Below are 13,129 nucleotides of genomic sequence, written 5' to 3' on the forward strand. Positions count from 1 at the left end.
TCATGTAAAGCACTCCAATACCTGACAAGTCTGCACTATATAACACTGCAAAAACACAAAATAATAAGTGTTTTGCACACTTCTGTCATTGGGCTATATTTGGGCTACATCTGGGTGATTTTGGGCTACATTTGGGCTCTTTTGTCTCCGGTGGCCATCTTGGGAGATTTATTTGTTATGAAGTTTCCTAATTTCCTCATGTACTGCAGTCTCCTCAGTAGGAAATGCTTTCAGTTTTTTACTTTGATTCCATCATGAAGGTATTCAGATATGTCACACATTTGCCATAAATTCTGAATGTTAGCACTCTAGTTGCTCATTAGATCACTGTAGTAAAACTACTGCACCATGGAAGTCTGCTCCTGGTATTAAAAGTGCATGTTTCAGTCTGCATGTCAGAATTTTTTAATGAAATAGAAGAGGATTTGAGAAGTCACTCAAAATGTGCCCTCATTTTCTTTCTTCAGCATTAATCATAATTTCTATGGCAAAATGAACCTCCTCATTGTGTTCCTTTTTAAATTAAATGTTTTAAGTGTTACCAGTTTATTCCAATCAAGATGGCTTCAGGTGTGCCATACTTTTGTCATAATGAAGACAGTAAGCGCTCTAGTTGTTTTTAAGAACATTCTGGGACATTCTGTCATTGGGCTATACTTGGGCTACATCTGGGTGATATTTGGGCTACATTTGGGCTCTTTTGTCTCTGGTGGCCATCTTGGGAGACTTATTTGTTATGAAGTTTCCTAATTTCCTCATTTACTGCAGTCTCCTCAGTAGGAAATACTTTCAGTTTTTTACTTTGATTCCATCAAGAAGGCATTCAGATGTGTCACACATTTGCCATAAATTCAGAATGTTAGCACTCTTTTTGCTCATTAGATCACTGTAGTAAAGCTACTGCTCACCAGGGAAAACTGCTGCTGGTATTGAAAGTGCATGTTTCAGTCTGCATGTCAGAATTTTTTAATGAAATAGAAGAGGATTTGAGAAGTCACTCAAAATGTGCCCTAATTTTTCTTTCTGCAGCACTAATCATACTTTTTATGGAAAAATGAACCCCCTCGTTTTGTTCCTTTTTAAATTAAATGTTTTAAGAGTTACCACTTTAATCCAAGCAAGATGGCTTCAGGTGTGCCATACGTTTATCATAAGTAGGACTGTTAGCGCTCTAGTAGTTCTTTGGAACACTCTGGGAAGCTGCAGTAGAACACAAAGGAATCAACTGACAGTCTCTGCCCTTGTTGGATGTACATGTTTTACTGAGAATGTCAGACTTCATTCTCACATGACTGAGAAAGATAATGTGAATTTACAGAAAATAAGCTCTCAGTTTAGCCTATAGATCACCTTCCAAACCTCTGTGGTAAAAGCATGAGAAAATATTTTTCTCTCAATCATGGTGAAATCACCTTAGAACATACCACAATTCCTAAAATGAGTATGGTACCATCAACAAATGATTTATAATGTAACTAAAGTGTTAAAACCTTCTATTAACTGCAATGCTTTTTAATGAGGTGCTATCATGTATATTGGTCCCAAGATGGCTGCCAACACTTCTTGGATGAAGTGCTGACAGCCAATCAGATCTCAGGATGAGATGTGTGGTTAGGCTCCGCCCACATATATATATGCTTTTAAATGCTATTTTCTCAGGAAATACTGAACAGATTTACACCAGACCTGCAAAAGGCACTTCCTTGACCTTATGGCTACCTCTCTGCCAAATTTCAAGTAATTCTGTTCAGCCGTTCGGGCTGTAGCTGTGTCTAAAGGTCCTATGGAAAAATGCATGGGGAAAACGCGTTTTGGGACCCCCCTTTTTTCTCGGCCCCTGCTTGACGAATCCCCCCGAGACTTTCAGGGTAGGAGCGGAGCGTAGCGCCCCACCTATTTTGTACATTTTGTGAGGATTCGTCGACCGGCGCCAAAGTTATTCCAAATAGAATGTTGCGGATTTCCTATGGAAACAGGGTCCTAACTATAACTACCTACTGGCGACCGCCAGTAGGTAATATATATATATATATATATATATATATATATATATATATATATATATATATATATATATCTCTCATGTGGGTGGGGATTATTCAGTGTTTATGACTATTTATGAGTATCCCCTGGAAGAGAATTGTCAGTTTCTCTTTTTTTCTTGGGTATCGACCACTATTTGGTGCTAGGTCCATTCCTTGTGTGACATCAGATGGCACCATGGAAGTTCCTGTGTGTGGTAGCCACCTCCGTTGTTTTCTACTTTCTTTTGTTAATAAGGGTATGTCTTTACTCTTCTAGTTTTGAGTTCCTTCTCTCCCTTTTATATGATTTTTCTCACACCAGTTTGCTTTCCTCATCTCTGGGGAGGCGGTGGGTCGCATGTGAATCCAGAAATCTCTTTAACCTGCAAAACCACTCCTACTGCTAAGTAACCATTTCGTTGTGCAGCATGAATCCTTTTCTGAATTCACATGCTGTGCATTGGATTACGTACCGGTTTCCCCATCCTTGGGATGGTTGGGGTGACATGTGGAAGAATATGCAAACAGGTGCTGAAGTACTTTTTTATCTCACCTCTGCTTCCATTGCCATTTGTATATCCACATAATAATTCTTGGTAAAGGTGTGTTACGATGCCCATGTCATGTGGAAGAATATGCAAACAGGTGCTGAAGTACTTTTTTATCTCACCTGTGCTTCCTTTGCCATTTGTATATCCACATAATTCTTGGTAAAGGTGTGTTACGATGCCCATGTAGCGGCTGTAAATATAGTGTCTATTGGCATAAAGGCTAGGGTTGCCCCCTTTTTCCATGTTGAATGCGCTCTTGGCTGGGAATTTAATGTTTTTTCAGCTGAATAGTGTACCTGAATTGCTTCTATAATCCAACGCACAATTGTCCACTTTGTAATAGGTGCCCACTTGTTTGACTTCGAGTAAGAGACGAACAATTGATTCCCCTTACGCAATTGTCTTGTCTCCTGCAGATAGTATTATAGGGCTCTTCTTATATCTTTCTAGTCATGTTTGAGGATTTTTGAAGAAAACTGCTACCAATGCTTTGATTCATTTGGAATTTGCTTACTACCTTCTGTAGGAACTGAGGATTGGTCCTTAGACAATATTGTCCTTGAGGATTTGCATGTATGATTCCTCAATAGTTAATGTTTGTAGTTCACTTACTCTCTGTAGTGATGTTATTGCAATTAAGAATGCAGTCTTTATTGTGATATGCTGGAGTTCTGCTTTGTGCATGGGTTTGAAGAACAAGTTACTTACCTTCGATAACGATGTATCTGTACAAGACATAGGTTAGGTGTAGATTCCTTACCTTAGGATTTCCCCGAGGTGTTAGACTGGATCCGGAGATTTTTCTTTAGCAGTACCCCTGCTCATCGGTAGGTGGCGTTGGTCGACTCCGTGTATGTCGTCGTGATAGCTGAGATGACGACGCGGTGCCTACTTAGACGCCGCCCCTGCGCGCCGTCAGTTCTGACATGACTTTCCACGCCAAAAGCACAGAGCCATGAAAGAGACGGACCACTGGTACACCACAACTAGGGCCCTGTAAGGGAGTCCCTATCCCTAGAAGTCAGTTCACAGATCGGCGAGGAGGGGATGGTGGTAAGGAATCTACAACTAATCTATGTCTTACAGGTACATCGTTACCACATGTTCTGAATGTGGCTTCTCACCAATAAGCCACACCCAATCCCTGCACTCCCACCTAGGAGGCAAATATACCACTGCACCTTTAAAAATACACTTTGAAAATCACTTCCTTTAGGCAAGGCAAGAAAACAAACCCAAATGTTGCTAAAATGACACACAAATTAATGAACGGTAGGCCAAATATATCAGTAAATGCAGATTCATTAGTATCAAACACTTTTAAATGAACAAGTAAAATAAAATGTAGGGACTCTCTCTTTTAGAATAAGGCTTGGGGTTGATTACATAATGCTCTCTAAGCAAACGCTGTCTCAGATGCCAAATGCACAAGCATGAATCAATAACTGAGCGAACTATAATCTAAATGGCATGAATCAATAATTATACTGATAAATAAACAAGCAATAACTGATATAAGATAAGATACACTGGCCGTCCTGCAAGAGATCAGAAATATATACACACACACACACACACACACACACACACACACACCCACACACACACACACACACACACACACACAGAGGATCACTCTGGATGTGCACCTCCCACACCACAAAAAAAAAAAAAAACTCAAATGGTCAAAGAACATCACAACTAAATAAATCACCTGGTGCCTACACTGACCGGGGGAATCACAGCCGGGGATCAGAGCTCAGCAAGCCAGGGTTCAATCCGAGATAGACACGTCTGCCCTCGCTCCGAATCCAAACTCCCGCCAGACATGGGGAGGCTCCACTTCTTAATACAAATCCAAACATAACGAAGCTTCTAGCAAGCCTCGCCCCCTTGTTCTCATGAGAGCCTGTACCAGTCTGCTCCAAGGCCACGGCATCGGTTGATCAGGCCTTTGCTATGGCTTCGAGACGGACCATGTACATTCCTCTGATAAGAACCGGTTTTCTCTAGTCAGTAAAGTGTGAAAAACAGGAGGAAGAGCAAAACGTCCTCACCACTTTGCAGCTACGTGCAAGTACAGAAAATAGCTTCAGTCATGAAAATGGAGTTAGTTAGGCCATGCACACAAAGGCCCAAGGCAAGATGGAAATGAGAAGCAAGATGACATGAAAGCATGTCAAAGCTAATAGTAAGAACTGCACACCTTCAAATACACATCCCACACGCTCTGCTCTTGGCAAGAATGTTCCACTCCGTAACAGCTCCCACTGAAATACAGTAATATTATAGAACAGAAGAGAAGAAGGCATATGCAGGACCATCCTACATTAAGGCTAGGGTAAAATAACACTAAAATCAATTAAAAAATGGTGGTAGTTGGAGGTCATCATACGGTGCCAGACTACAAAAGTGGCTCTTTCACTACACCACAGCAAGTAACTTGTTCATCTGAAAGAGACTGTTGTAGATTATTTACCTTAGAATAGATACTCCAGCAATACCATCCCCTGAAGACGGTCGGCGAACCAAGTTCAGACTGAAAAGTCCTGGAGGACCGAACTGGCAAAATAGCCGTCTCTCCGAACTTGACTGTCCATGCAGTAATGTCTGGTGAACGTGTGCAGAGATGCCCACATTGCCGCCTGGCAGATATCAAGGAGCAGGACTCCACGTGCCAATGCAATGGTTGCTGCCGTAGCCCTAGTGGAATGAGCACGCAGCCTCACTGGAGTGTCCTTCTTCGCTAAAGTGTAGCAGATCTTTATGCAAAGGACAACCCATAGAGACATGGTAAATTTTAGAACAGTCCAGCCGTTCTTGGTGCCTACATATCCCATAAAGAGTTGATCGACCCGGAAATCTTTGGTGCAGTCAAGGTAGAATGACAGCGCACGTCATGCTCCGACTGCCGGGCCATGAATCCGATGACTTTGCGTGAGCCGTCCTGAAAGTTGTTGGAGGCCCGGTAGTCGGCACCACGTCATTCCCAGTCTCATTTGAGAGGAAGGTCTCAAGGTCATTCATGGAGCCCCCACTCCACGTCGCAATCCAAGTCGTCGAGGTCATTGGGTAAGTCCAAACAGAAGAATAAGACGAAGAAGCACAAGCACTCTTCACCTTCCCCCGTTGGTCGGCTAATGGGATTCGGAGCATCATCGCTCAAAGGCTCATTCTCCGGTGCCTGATTATGAGACTACTCTGTGGCCCCCTCCAACCCCCCCCCCCCTCATTTCCGGGAGCCGGGGCGTCCCCTGCCCAACTTTGACAATTTACGAGACCTTACACTTTGTCTTTCGGCATCCCAACTCCGCCGGCCCTTGCTGCCCCCCTTTCCATCTTCCTCCCCACCATGTCCATTCTCTTACCCTTTGCTGAGGCAGGCTCCTTGAAAGCCCCCTTGCCCTGATCAAGAATGCCTGGCTGCATTGGACGCTTTCCTGGATAGAGTCAATGTTTACAAGAGGAAACAGGAGTCTCCTTTCTCCTCCTCTAAGGGGACCCCAAAAGTACCAGCTGTGCTTTTGATGAGGCTGTTGTAAAAGGTTATGTCGTCTGGTGGCGAAGCCTTCAAGGGATAGCTAATGCCTTCCTCAGGGCTCTGTGTCAAGGTCGTTCCACTCTTCCTCGAAAGTTCCTGTAGCCTCCTCCTCCGGAATGTCGAGTTTGACATCCTCTTCATGAGATTCGAGAATATATAACGGACGGCAGGGAAATGTGGATACTTTGTGGGACATTAGATATGAGTCTAGGCTGAGAGTGATGGGCTGTTGGTGGTATTTCCTTCTGGTCTTCGCTGTCGCCCAGTCAATGGGCAGCGGGGTTGTGTGTGTATTTACATGAAACTCAATAAAAGTCCGTTTTAAAAAATAAAAAAAATGAGGTTCGAGGGTTCCCGGAGTTTCGAGGGTATGATCTTCTTCCTCGGCCTCTGATGTAGTGGAGGGGTTATAGATACCTATAGATACCTGCTCTGCTTTCTTTTCGACGTCCATGGGAATATTTTTCACAGTACGCCTCTTCTCGGCATACCCCGTGAGGATCTCGACGTCCTATTCTCTATGTTCTGCATCCTTCTCCTGTTAGTCTTCATCATTTGAGAGGCCCAAGTCCTTGAGTGATACCTGCTGTTTCTGGTGCTCCTTCCTGTTTCTCCAGGCAATTTGACAAGAATACAGAGCAGACCTCGCAGTCTATATCCTTGTACTACCTAGGCAGGCAGAGGTTACAGACGTAGTTTGGATTGGCTATGTGCGAATTCGGGGTGACAATTTGGGCGAAACTTGAAAGGTGTATTTCCCACGGCCCCTACTTTACCTCATTTCAGTCCATCTGCGTAGTTGCTGGTCTGACAGGGTACCCCGATGGGAAAGGTGGCCTGAGGTCTCTCCTTCGGTGTTGTCTCGATCGATGTAGAAGTTATTTTCGCCTAAAATCCGAACATTTTTCGGGAAATTCATCCAAAAATTAGGAGGTTCTTCTCTTGCTTCTAGATCAATCGGCGGAAAAAATAATCTGAAGATGGCTACCACGCACAGGAACTTCCAGGTCGATATCTGAGGTACCACAAGGGATGGACCTAACACCAATAGGTCGTCAACAACGCCCACGTAAAAACAAAAAAAAGTGAATTCCAGTCCAGCATGTTAATCCAGAAAAGGATTCATGCTGCTAAAGTAATGTGTTACTTAGCCAGTAAGCATCTGTTCTTGCCATGTAGAGCTGTAGATTTACATGCTTTGCATACTCCTACGGATGTTTGCAAGTTGTTCAATGTTTTACTTTGAAGAAAAGCAACTGTCTGCATACAATCCTCAATGGCAGGAGGGTGCTGACAAGTTTATTTACTGCAGCACATGCTACATAGTACTTAGTTTTGGCAACAGGAGCTAAATCATGTCTTTCATTTCTCAAGAGCCAACTGTCTGAAAGAACAGATTTCTGTAGTGGGCAACAAACTCCACAGGCAGGGGATAAAACTAGGCCTCCGTTTTTATTTCTTCTGGAAAGGACACATTTACAAAAAATTACAAGTTATACACAGTTTCCACCTGACACATTCCCCAGTACTAAACTCGTGTTCACAGTGGAATTGGAAATTCTACCATTAAAGTCCCTCAGCTCAACCCCATTTTACTGGGGGTGTAGATGCAACGCTGCAAGTTAGATAAGCAGAGTGCAGTTATAAACCACCAAACATCTGGTTGTTAGGACAAAATCTGGACAAGCAGCCCTGAGCCCCCCGATACCTTTTTTTTCCAGGCACAACACACATGTTGACATTTCAGACAATTTTCCATTTTGTTTAAAAACTATGCATATGAAAGAGCAGGGGAGTGCTGCTCATCAAAGTAAACCAATCCACACAAGGCCTTGGAGGTGCTCAGAGCACCTTTGTGCACAACACATTAGGATTTATGGATAAGAGGCCAAGACAAGTCCTTATGGAGAAGTGTGTGTGGTTGAAGAAAGTAACCTGGTGCCAGAAGCGGAGATGTTTCAACCACAGTTCTGCAAACCAAGAACTGCCATGTGAAACATAGCGGGCCGCAAATAGTAATATGGTTAATCATAATGTAGACATTACAGTACTTTTCACAAGTCAGTTGTGTGTAATAAAAAAAGAAAAAGAATTACTAAGTCTTGCACTCCAACGTGCACATTTCCTGTGGCGAGCAATGGCGGCCAAGAGATTGTCCGCTGCGCAAGCTGCAGGGTCCTTGCACATCTCCAACAGCCTCTGAACAAAACCAGGATCAGCTGTGAGCTGCTTGACATCCTTTACACCCCTTTATTCCCCCTCTCCCAAACCCCTTCAAGTGTCCTTGCTAGAACGCTTAACGCCTGCCTCCTCTGTCGCAGACAGGTGTGCTGCGACTACGGCTCCGGCGTTGAGAATCCCGGGGACGCTGACGCCCATCGCGGTCCCTGCTAGGTTCTTGCCTCTTCTCACGCTCTGGCTCACGAGTGCGTTCAGCCTCCTGTTCCTTTTCACGCTCTTTAAGACGCTCCTTCTGCTCCTCTTCTTCTTGCTCCTTGCACAGTTTCTCACGCTCTTTCGCACGCTCCGCCCGTTCCTCAATCTTTTTCACAACCTACAGAGATATAAAAGACGTGTCAGAACACAGAACGATGGCAAATAAGCTTCACATTCATCACACTGAAAAATAGTGTTTACCTGTAATTAGTTACATAGCATTGTTACCAGTCATTGATGCACATTCCTTCAAAATATTCTACATCAAAATGCAGAGAATCCACTGTACAGCAAAATAATCTTTGTAAATTCACACACTTTAGTAGCCAACAACTTAATCTTTTTACCTTCTTCGACTAAGCCAGTGGCTGGCTAGGCCATAAGGAAAGCCCCACAAGAGGCACATTCTTGTTTAATTTTGTCTATTAAGTGACCGATCCATTTGAGTGAACTAATTCTAGGAGAGATGAGAACGCTTGAGAACTTAATGTAGGAACATTTTTCTGCCGCATAACAAATTTCTTCGAGGGACAATTATCATTTGGCAGGCAAGGATACATACAAATATGTTTGAGGGCATGCTGTATACATTATACACATGCGTATGAGGTACAGGGATGAAAGGCTCTGCATTAAAACTGCTTTAGAATAGGTTTGTCAAATTTGGAATGAATACCAACAGCTTTATAATGGGAAAGTGGATGAATACTAAGATTACAGGTAACTTCTAAGACTACAGTAGCAAGCGGTGAAGTCCTCCTGAGGCTTGAGCCGGGGGAGACCAACTTTTTTTTTGATTATTGCATGTTCTGTTTTTAAACGAAAGCACTGCACTTGCCGCATTTTTAATACTGTCTTTTTTAAAAGTTTTATTTATTTATACATTTATAAAGCGCCTGGTTACCCCACTGGCGTGTCCCCGCGCTATGTAGACTTGCTGGTAAGAGAACGCTGATATACACGTCCCTGGATTGTATACGGACGCGTTGCTGCTGCCTTTGTTGTCATTAAGATGCAGAGGAGAAAAGCCATGTTTTTAGTTTTTTCCTAAATGTCGTTTCACACAGTTCCATTCTTAGGGTTTCCGGGAGCTTGTTCCAGGATTTTGCCGCAAGGTATCTAAAAGATCTTGCCCCCATTCTTGTGGTCTGTATTCTTGGGACCTTTACTAATGCCCTTCCTTCTGATTGCAGATTGCGTCCAGGGATATAATATGTTATTAGAGGGTGCAGGTATCGTGGGCCTTTTTTGGCAAGAATTTTATGGCAGTAACACTGACTTGAATTTAACGCTTTTTTCCACCGGCAGCCACTGTAAGTCTTCCAAGGCTTTTTTTGCAGAGGCTCTTTTCGGAAGGCTAAATACCAACCGGGCTGCCGCATTTTGCACCACCTATAGCTTGGCTAGCCCCTTCTTTGGTGCTCCCAGGTACAGTACGTTCCCATAATCTAATTGGGAAGTCACCAGTGCGTGCACTATGGTTTTCCTTGTATTAGGTGGTAGAAGGTCCAGAATTGTTCTCAATGTTTTTAGGGTGCCAAAGCACTTACCCACTACCTTCCGTATTTGTGCATCGAAAGACAATTTAGTATCCAACCAAACTCCCAGATTTGTAACTTCTGTTTTGGGAGTAGGTACCGGGCCCAATGTTTCTGGCCACCATGCAGAGGACCATATATCCGGTATTTTACCCACTATCATTACCTTTTTTCCTGTTCAACTTCAGGCAGTGACTGGCCATCCATTTTGCTACGTCCTCTAAACACCTCGAGAAATTGAGCGCTGTCTGTTTGTTATTTCCAGAGAGTGTTACAATCAGCTGAGTATCAGCGTACGATATGATGGTAACCTGATGTTTTTCCACTAGCTCTGCCAGTGGTCCCAAATATAGGTTGAATAATGTGGGACTCAAGATTGATCCCTGTGGGACTCCCTGGGGCAGTAAGATACTCTTAGATATTTGTGATTGCTGCAGTACTTGAAAACTGCGTGACGATAGGAAGGATGTCATCCAGCGTAATGCAGTACTTTCTACACCACATTCTTCTAGTCTGTGCAAGAGCAGCCCATGGGAGACGGTATCGAAGGCCACATTTAAGTCCAACAGGATTATTGCAGCTGTCTGTCCCGCGTCCACCCATTGTCTCATTGTGTCCGTAGCCTGTAACAGAGCTGAATTTGTGGAATGGGCAGCTCTAAAGCCAGATTGGGAAGGATGTATTAAGGTCATTTTTCTGTATATGGTTTGTTAGCTATTTACTAGATTCTCCGCAATCTTCGCGACAAAAGGTAACGAGATTGGGCGTAAGTTTTCTAAAACTGCTTGGTCTATTTGCATTTGTACACGGTGGACTCACCAGTTACAGAGTCCACAGGATGAAGTTCCCTGCAGTTACATTTTGCGAGCAATCCGGTCAGCGGGCTAGTTGTTGATGCCCCTGCCGGTACTTCACCAGACGCTGGCACATGCGAAGGCAAGCCCGTCTGCGCCCATCCGAGCTCGCTCCGCGCCAGCCCCTCTGCCCAAACGACTACAGGTAATGCAAAAACTCGGTTCTACTCCGGTAATTTCCTGAAGTCCCTTAATCCCAACAAGGCGGACCATAACTGTCATATTCTTCACCCAGAACACGGGCACACCCAAAACTTTACGATTTACCCTGGCTGCCATAACAAATTACCGGAAATAACGTCTTTACCAGTGGCCACCCTAAATAAGGGACAGGAAAGGACAGGTACTGCTTGGAACTGCGTCCTCATTAATGCGAGGTCCCCGGTCAAGCATAGTACTGAGTGTGCCTCCTTTTTGGAGGACGAGAGAATTAGGATTGCTTTTATTACAGAAACCTGGACGGAGTACGCGTCCGGTCCTGTTCTAGTGAAGCCATGCCACCGGACTGTTACTCACTGAACAGAGCAGAGAGGAAAAGGGGGGGGGGGGGAGGGAGAACTAGCGGTTATACACCACAATACAATCACATCTTCTTTTAACTCACTAGTTAATGAGGAATGCAAAGCCTTAGAGTTTTGTCTCTACCTTACACACCATGATTCCTTTAGAGCCTCCCTTATCTATAGGCCCGAGGCCCTAGAAGACGGTACGTAACTCAAGTAGGCAACATATTATAAATAGGGTTAAACACTACACCTCATACACAATTCTGGGTGATTTTCATTTCCACCTGGAGTTAGTCTCTGACCCTGACACCGCCAATCTTCTAGATCGGATGCAGGGCGGAAATCTAGAACAACTGGCAACAGGACCCACCCATCAAGCTGGCCACACTCGAAATGGTATCTTTTCAAACAACCCTCAGCTATCCTTTACGAATCTTCACCCTCTAACATGGTCCGATCACACAGCAGTACTTTTTAAGCTCATCACACATAACCACTCAGGTATAAACCCCCCCAAAAATGTTTGGGAAACAGGAGCCTGGAAAAGTATAGAAGAGAAGCTACTCAAATTGTTCACATCAACTAATAACCAGCTTCCTACAGATCTGGACCAAGCAACCAAATGATACACAAACTGGTTAGAATATGCTGGCCCCACCCAAACACGAGTACGCCTCCACAGGCAACGGCCTTCCTCACCCTGGTACTCACAGGAGCTCAGGGACCAAAAACTAGTTTGCAAACACCGGGAAAGAAGCTGGAGGAAAGATTACAAAGAAAGACATAAAAAGGATTAAGAACTGCGCCTGGCTCAATAAAAACTACTGCTACAAAGCACTAAACAAAAGTATTTCACAGAAAAAATTCAGGAGGCCAAAAACTCACCCAAAGTGCTGTTTAAAACAGTTAATACTCTAGCCCACCCCTGGTTCCCCTTCCATCCCGAGTCGAGAACTATGCAATAATATAGCCAAATTCTTCTTCAATAAAGTCAATGCCATTTTTCTTACCTTCTCGGACCCCTCAAATAGAAAGCCACCTGACACATCCACTATCTCAATGAAAGAAAGAAATGATAACACTGAACTCAACAGCTTCAGCCCCCTCACAGAAGAGGATACCCATAATCTCCTTGCTAAAGTGAAGTCAGGCTCCCCGCACAACCCTTGCCCGATAGAGATAGCAAAACTAGCGGCAAAGATAGTGGTAGGTAAACTTACTTCTATCTTCAACTACCGAAGGATACTTCCCGAGTGACTGGAAACAGGCTTCCATCTTGCCCCTACTGAAGAAACCCAATTTGGATGCTAAAGATTCGAATAATTTTAGACCCATCTCCAGACTACCCCTTCCAGCAAAAATAGAAAGAAATATGAACGCCCAACTCAACCAGTTTCTAAAATTATCTCAAGCTCTGAACCCGACCCAATATGGATTCAGAGAGGGCCACAGCAAGGAAATGGCGCTCATCAAGTCCACAGAAGAAGTAAGGACTATTCTCGATCAAGGAGGTAGGGCCTCCCTGATCATGCTGGACCTTTCGGCGCCATTTGATTCTGTCAAACGGTCAATTTGGCCAAATTTGAGGCTGAAGCTTTCTCCTTACCCTGTGCAGTCCCACAGGGTTCTTCACTAAGCCTGACGCTTTTTAACATTTGTGTGTCCTCCCTGGCACACCT

General features: G+C 44.0%; 1 protein-coding gene across 7 annotated transcripts in view; it reads right to left on the reverse strand.

Moving 5' to 3' along the window:
• Nucleotides 1–7,549: 7,549 nt before the first annotated feature.
• The window catches only part of LOC146871323 (apoptotic chromatin condensation inducer in the nucleus-like), a 929,701-nt gene continuing 924,121 nt past the window's right edge, over nucleotides 7,550–13,129 (reverse strand). For all 7 annotated transcript variants that reach the window (XM_085650820.1, XM_085650821.1, XM_085650822.1 and 4 more), the window contains one exon: nucleotides 7,550–8,670. In XM_085650820.1, the coding sequence (XP_085506946.1) occupies nucleotides 8,413–8,670 (258 nt within the window). In that variant the 3' untranslated portion in view covers nucleotides 7,550–8,412. The remainder of the gene's footprint in view (nucleotides 8,671–13,129) is intronic.

The sequence above is a fragment of the Triturus cristatus genome, chromosome 1_1, assembly GCF_964204655.1.
Source record: "Triturus cristatus chromosome 1_1, aTriCri1.1, whole genome shotgun sequence".
In the NCBI taxonomy this organism is placed as follows: Eukaryota; Metazoa; Chordata; class Amphibia; order Caudata; family Salamandridae; genus Triturus; species Triturus cristatus.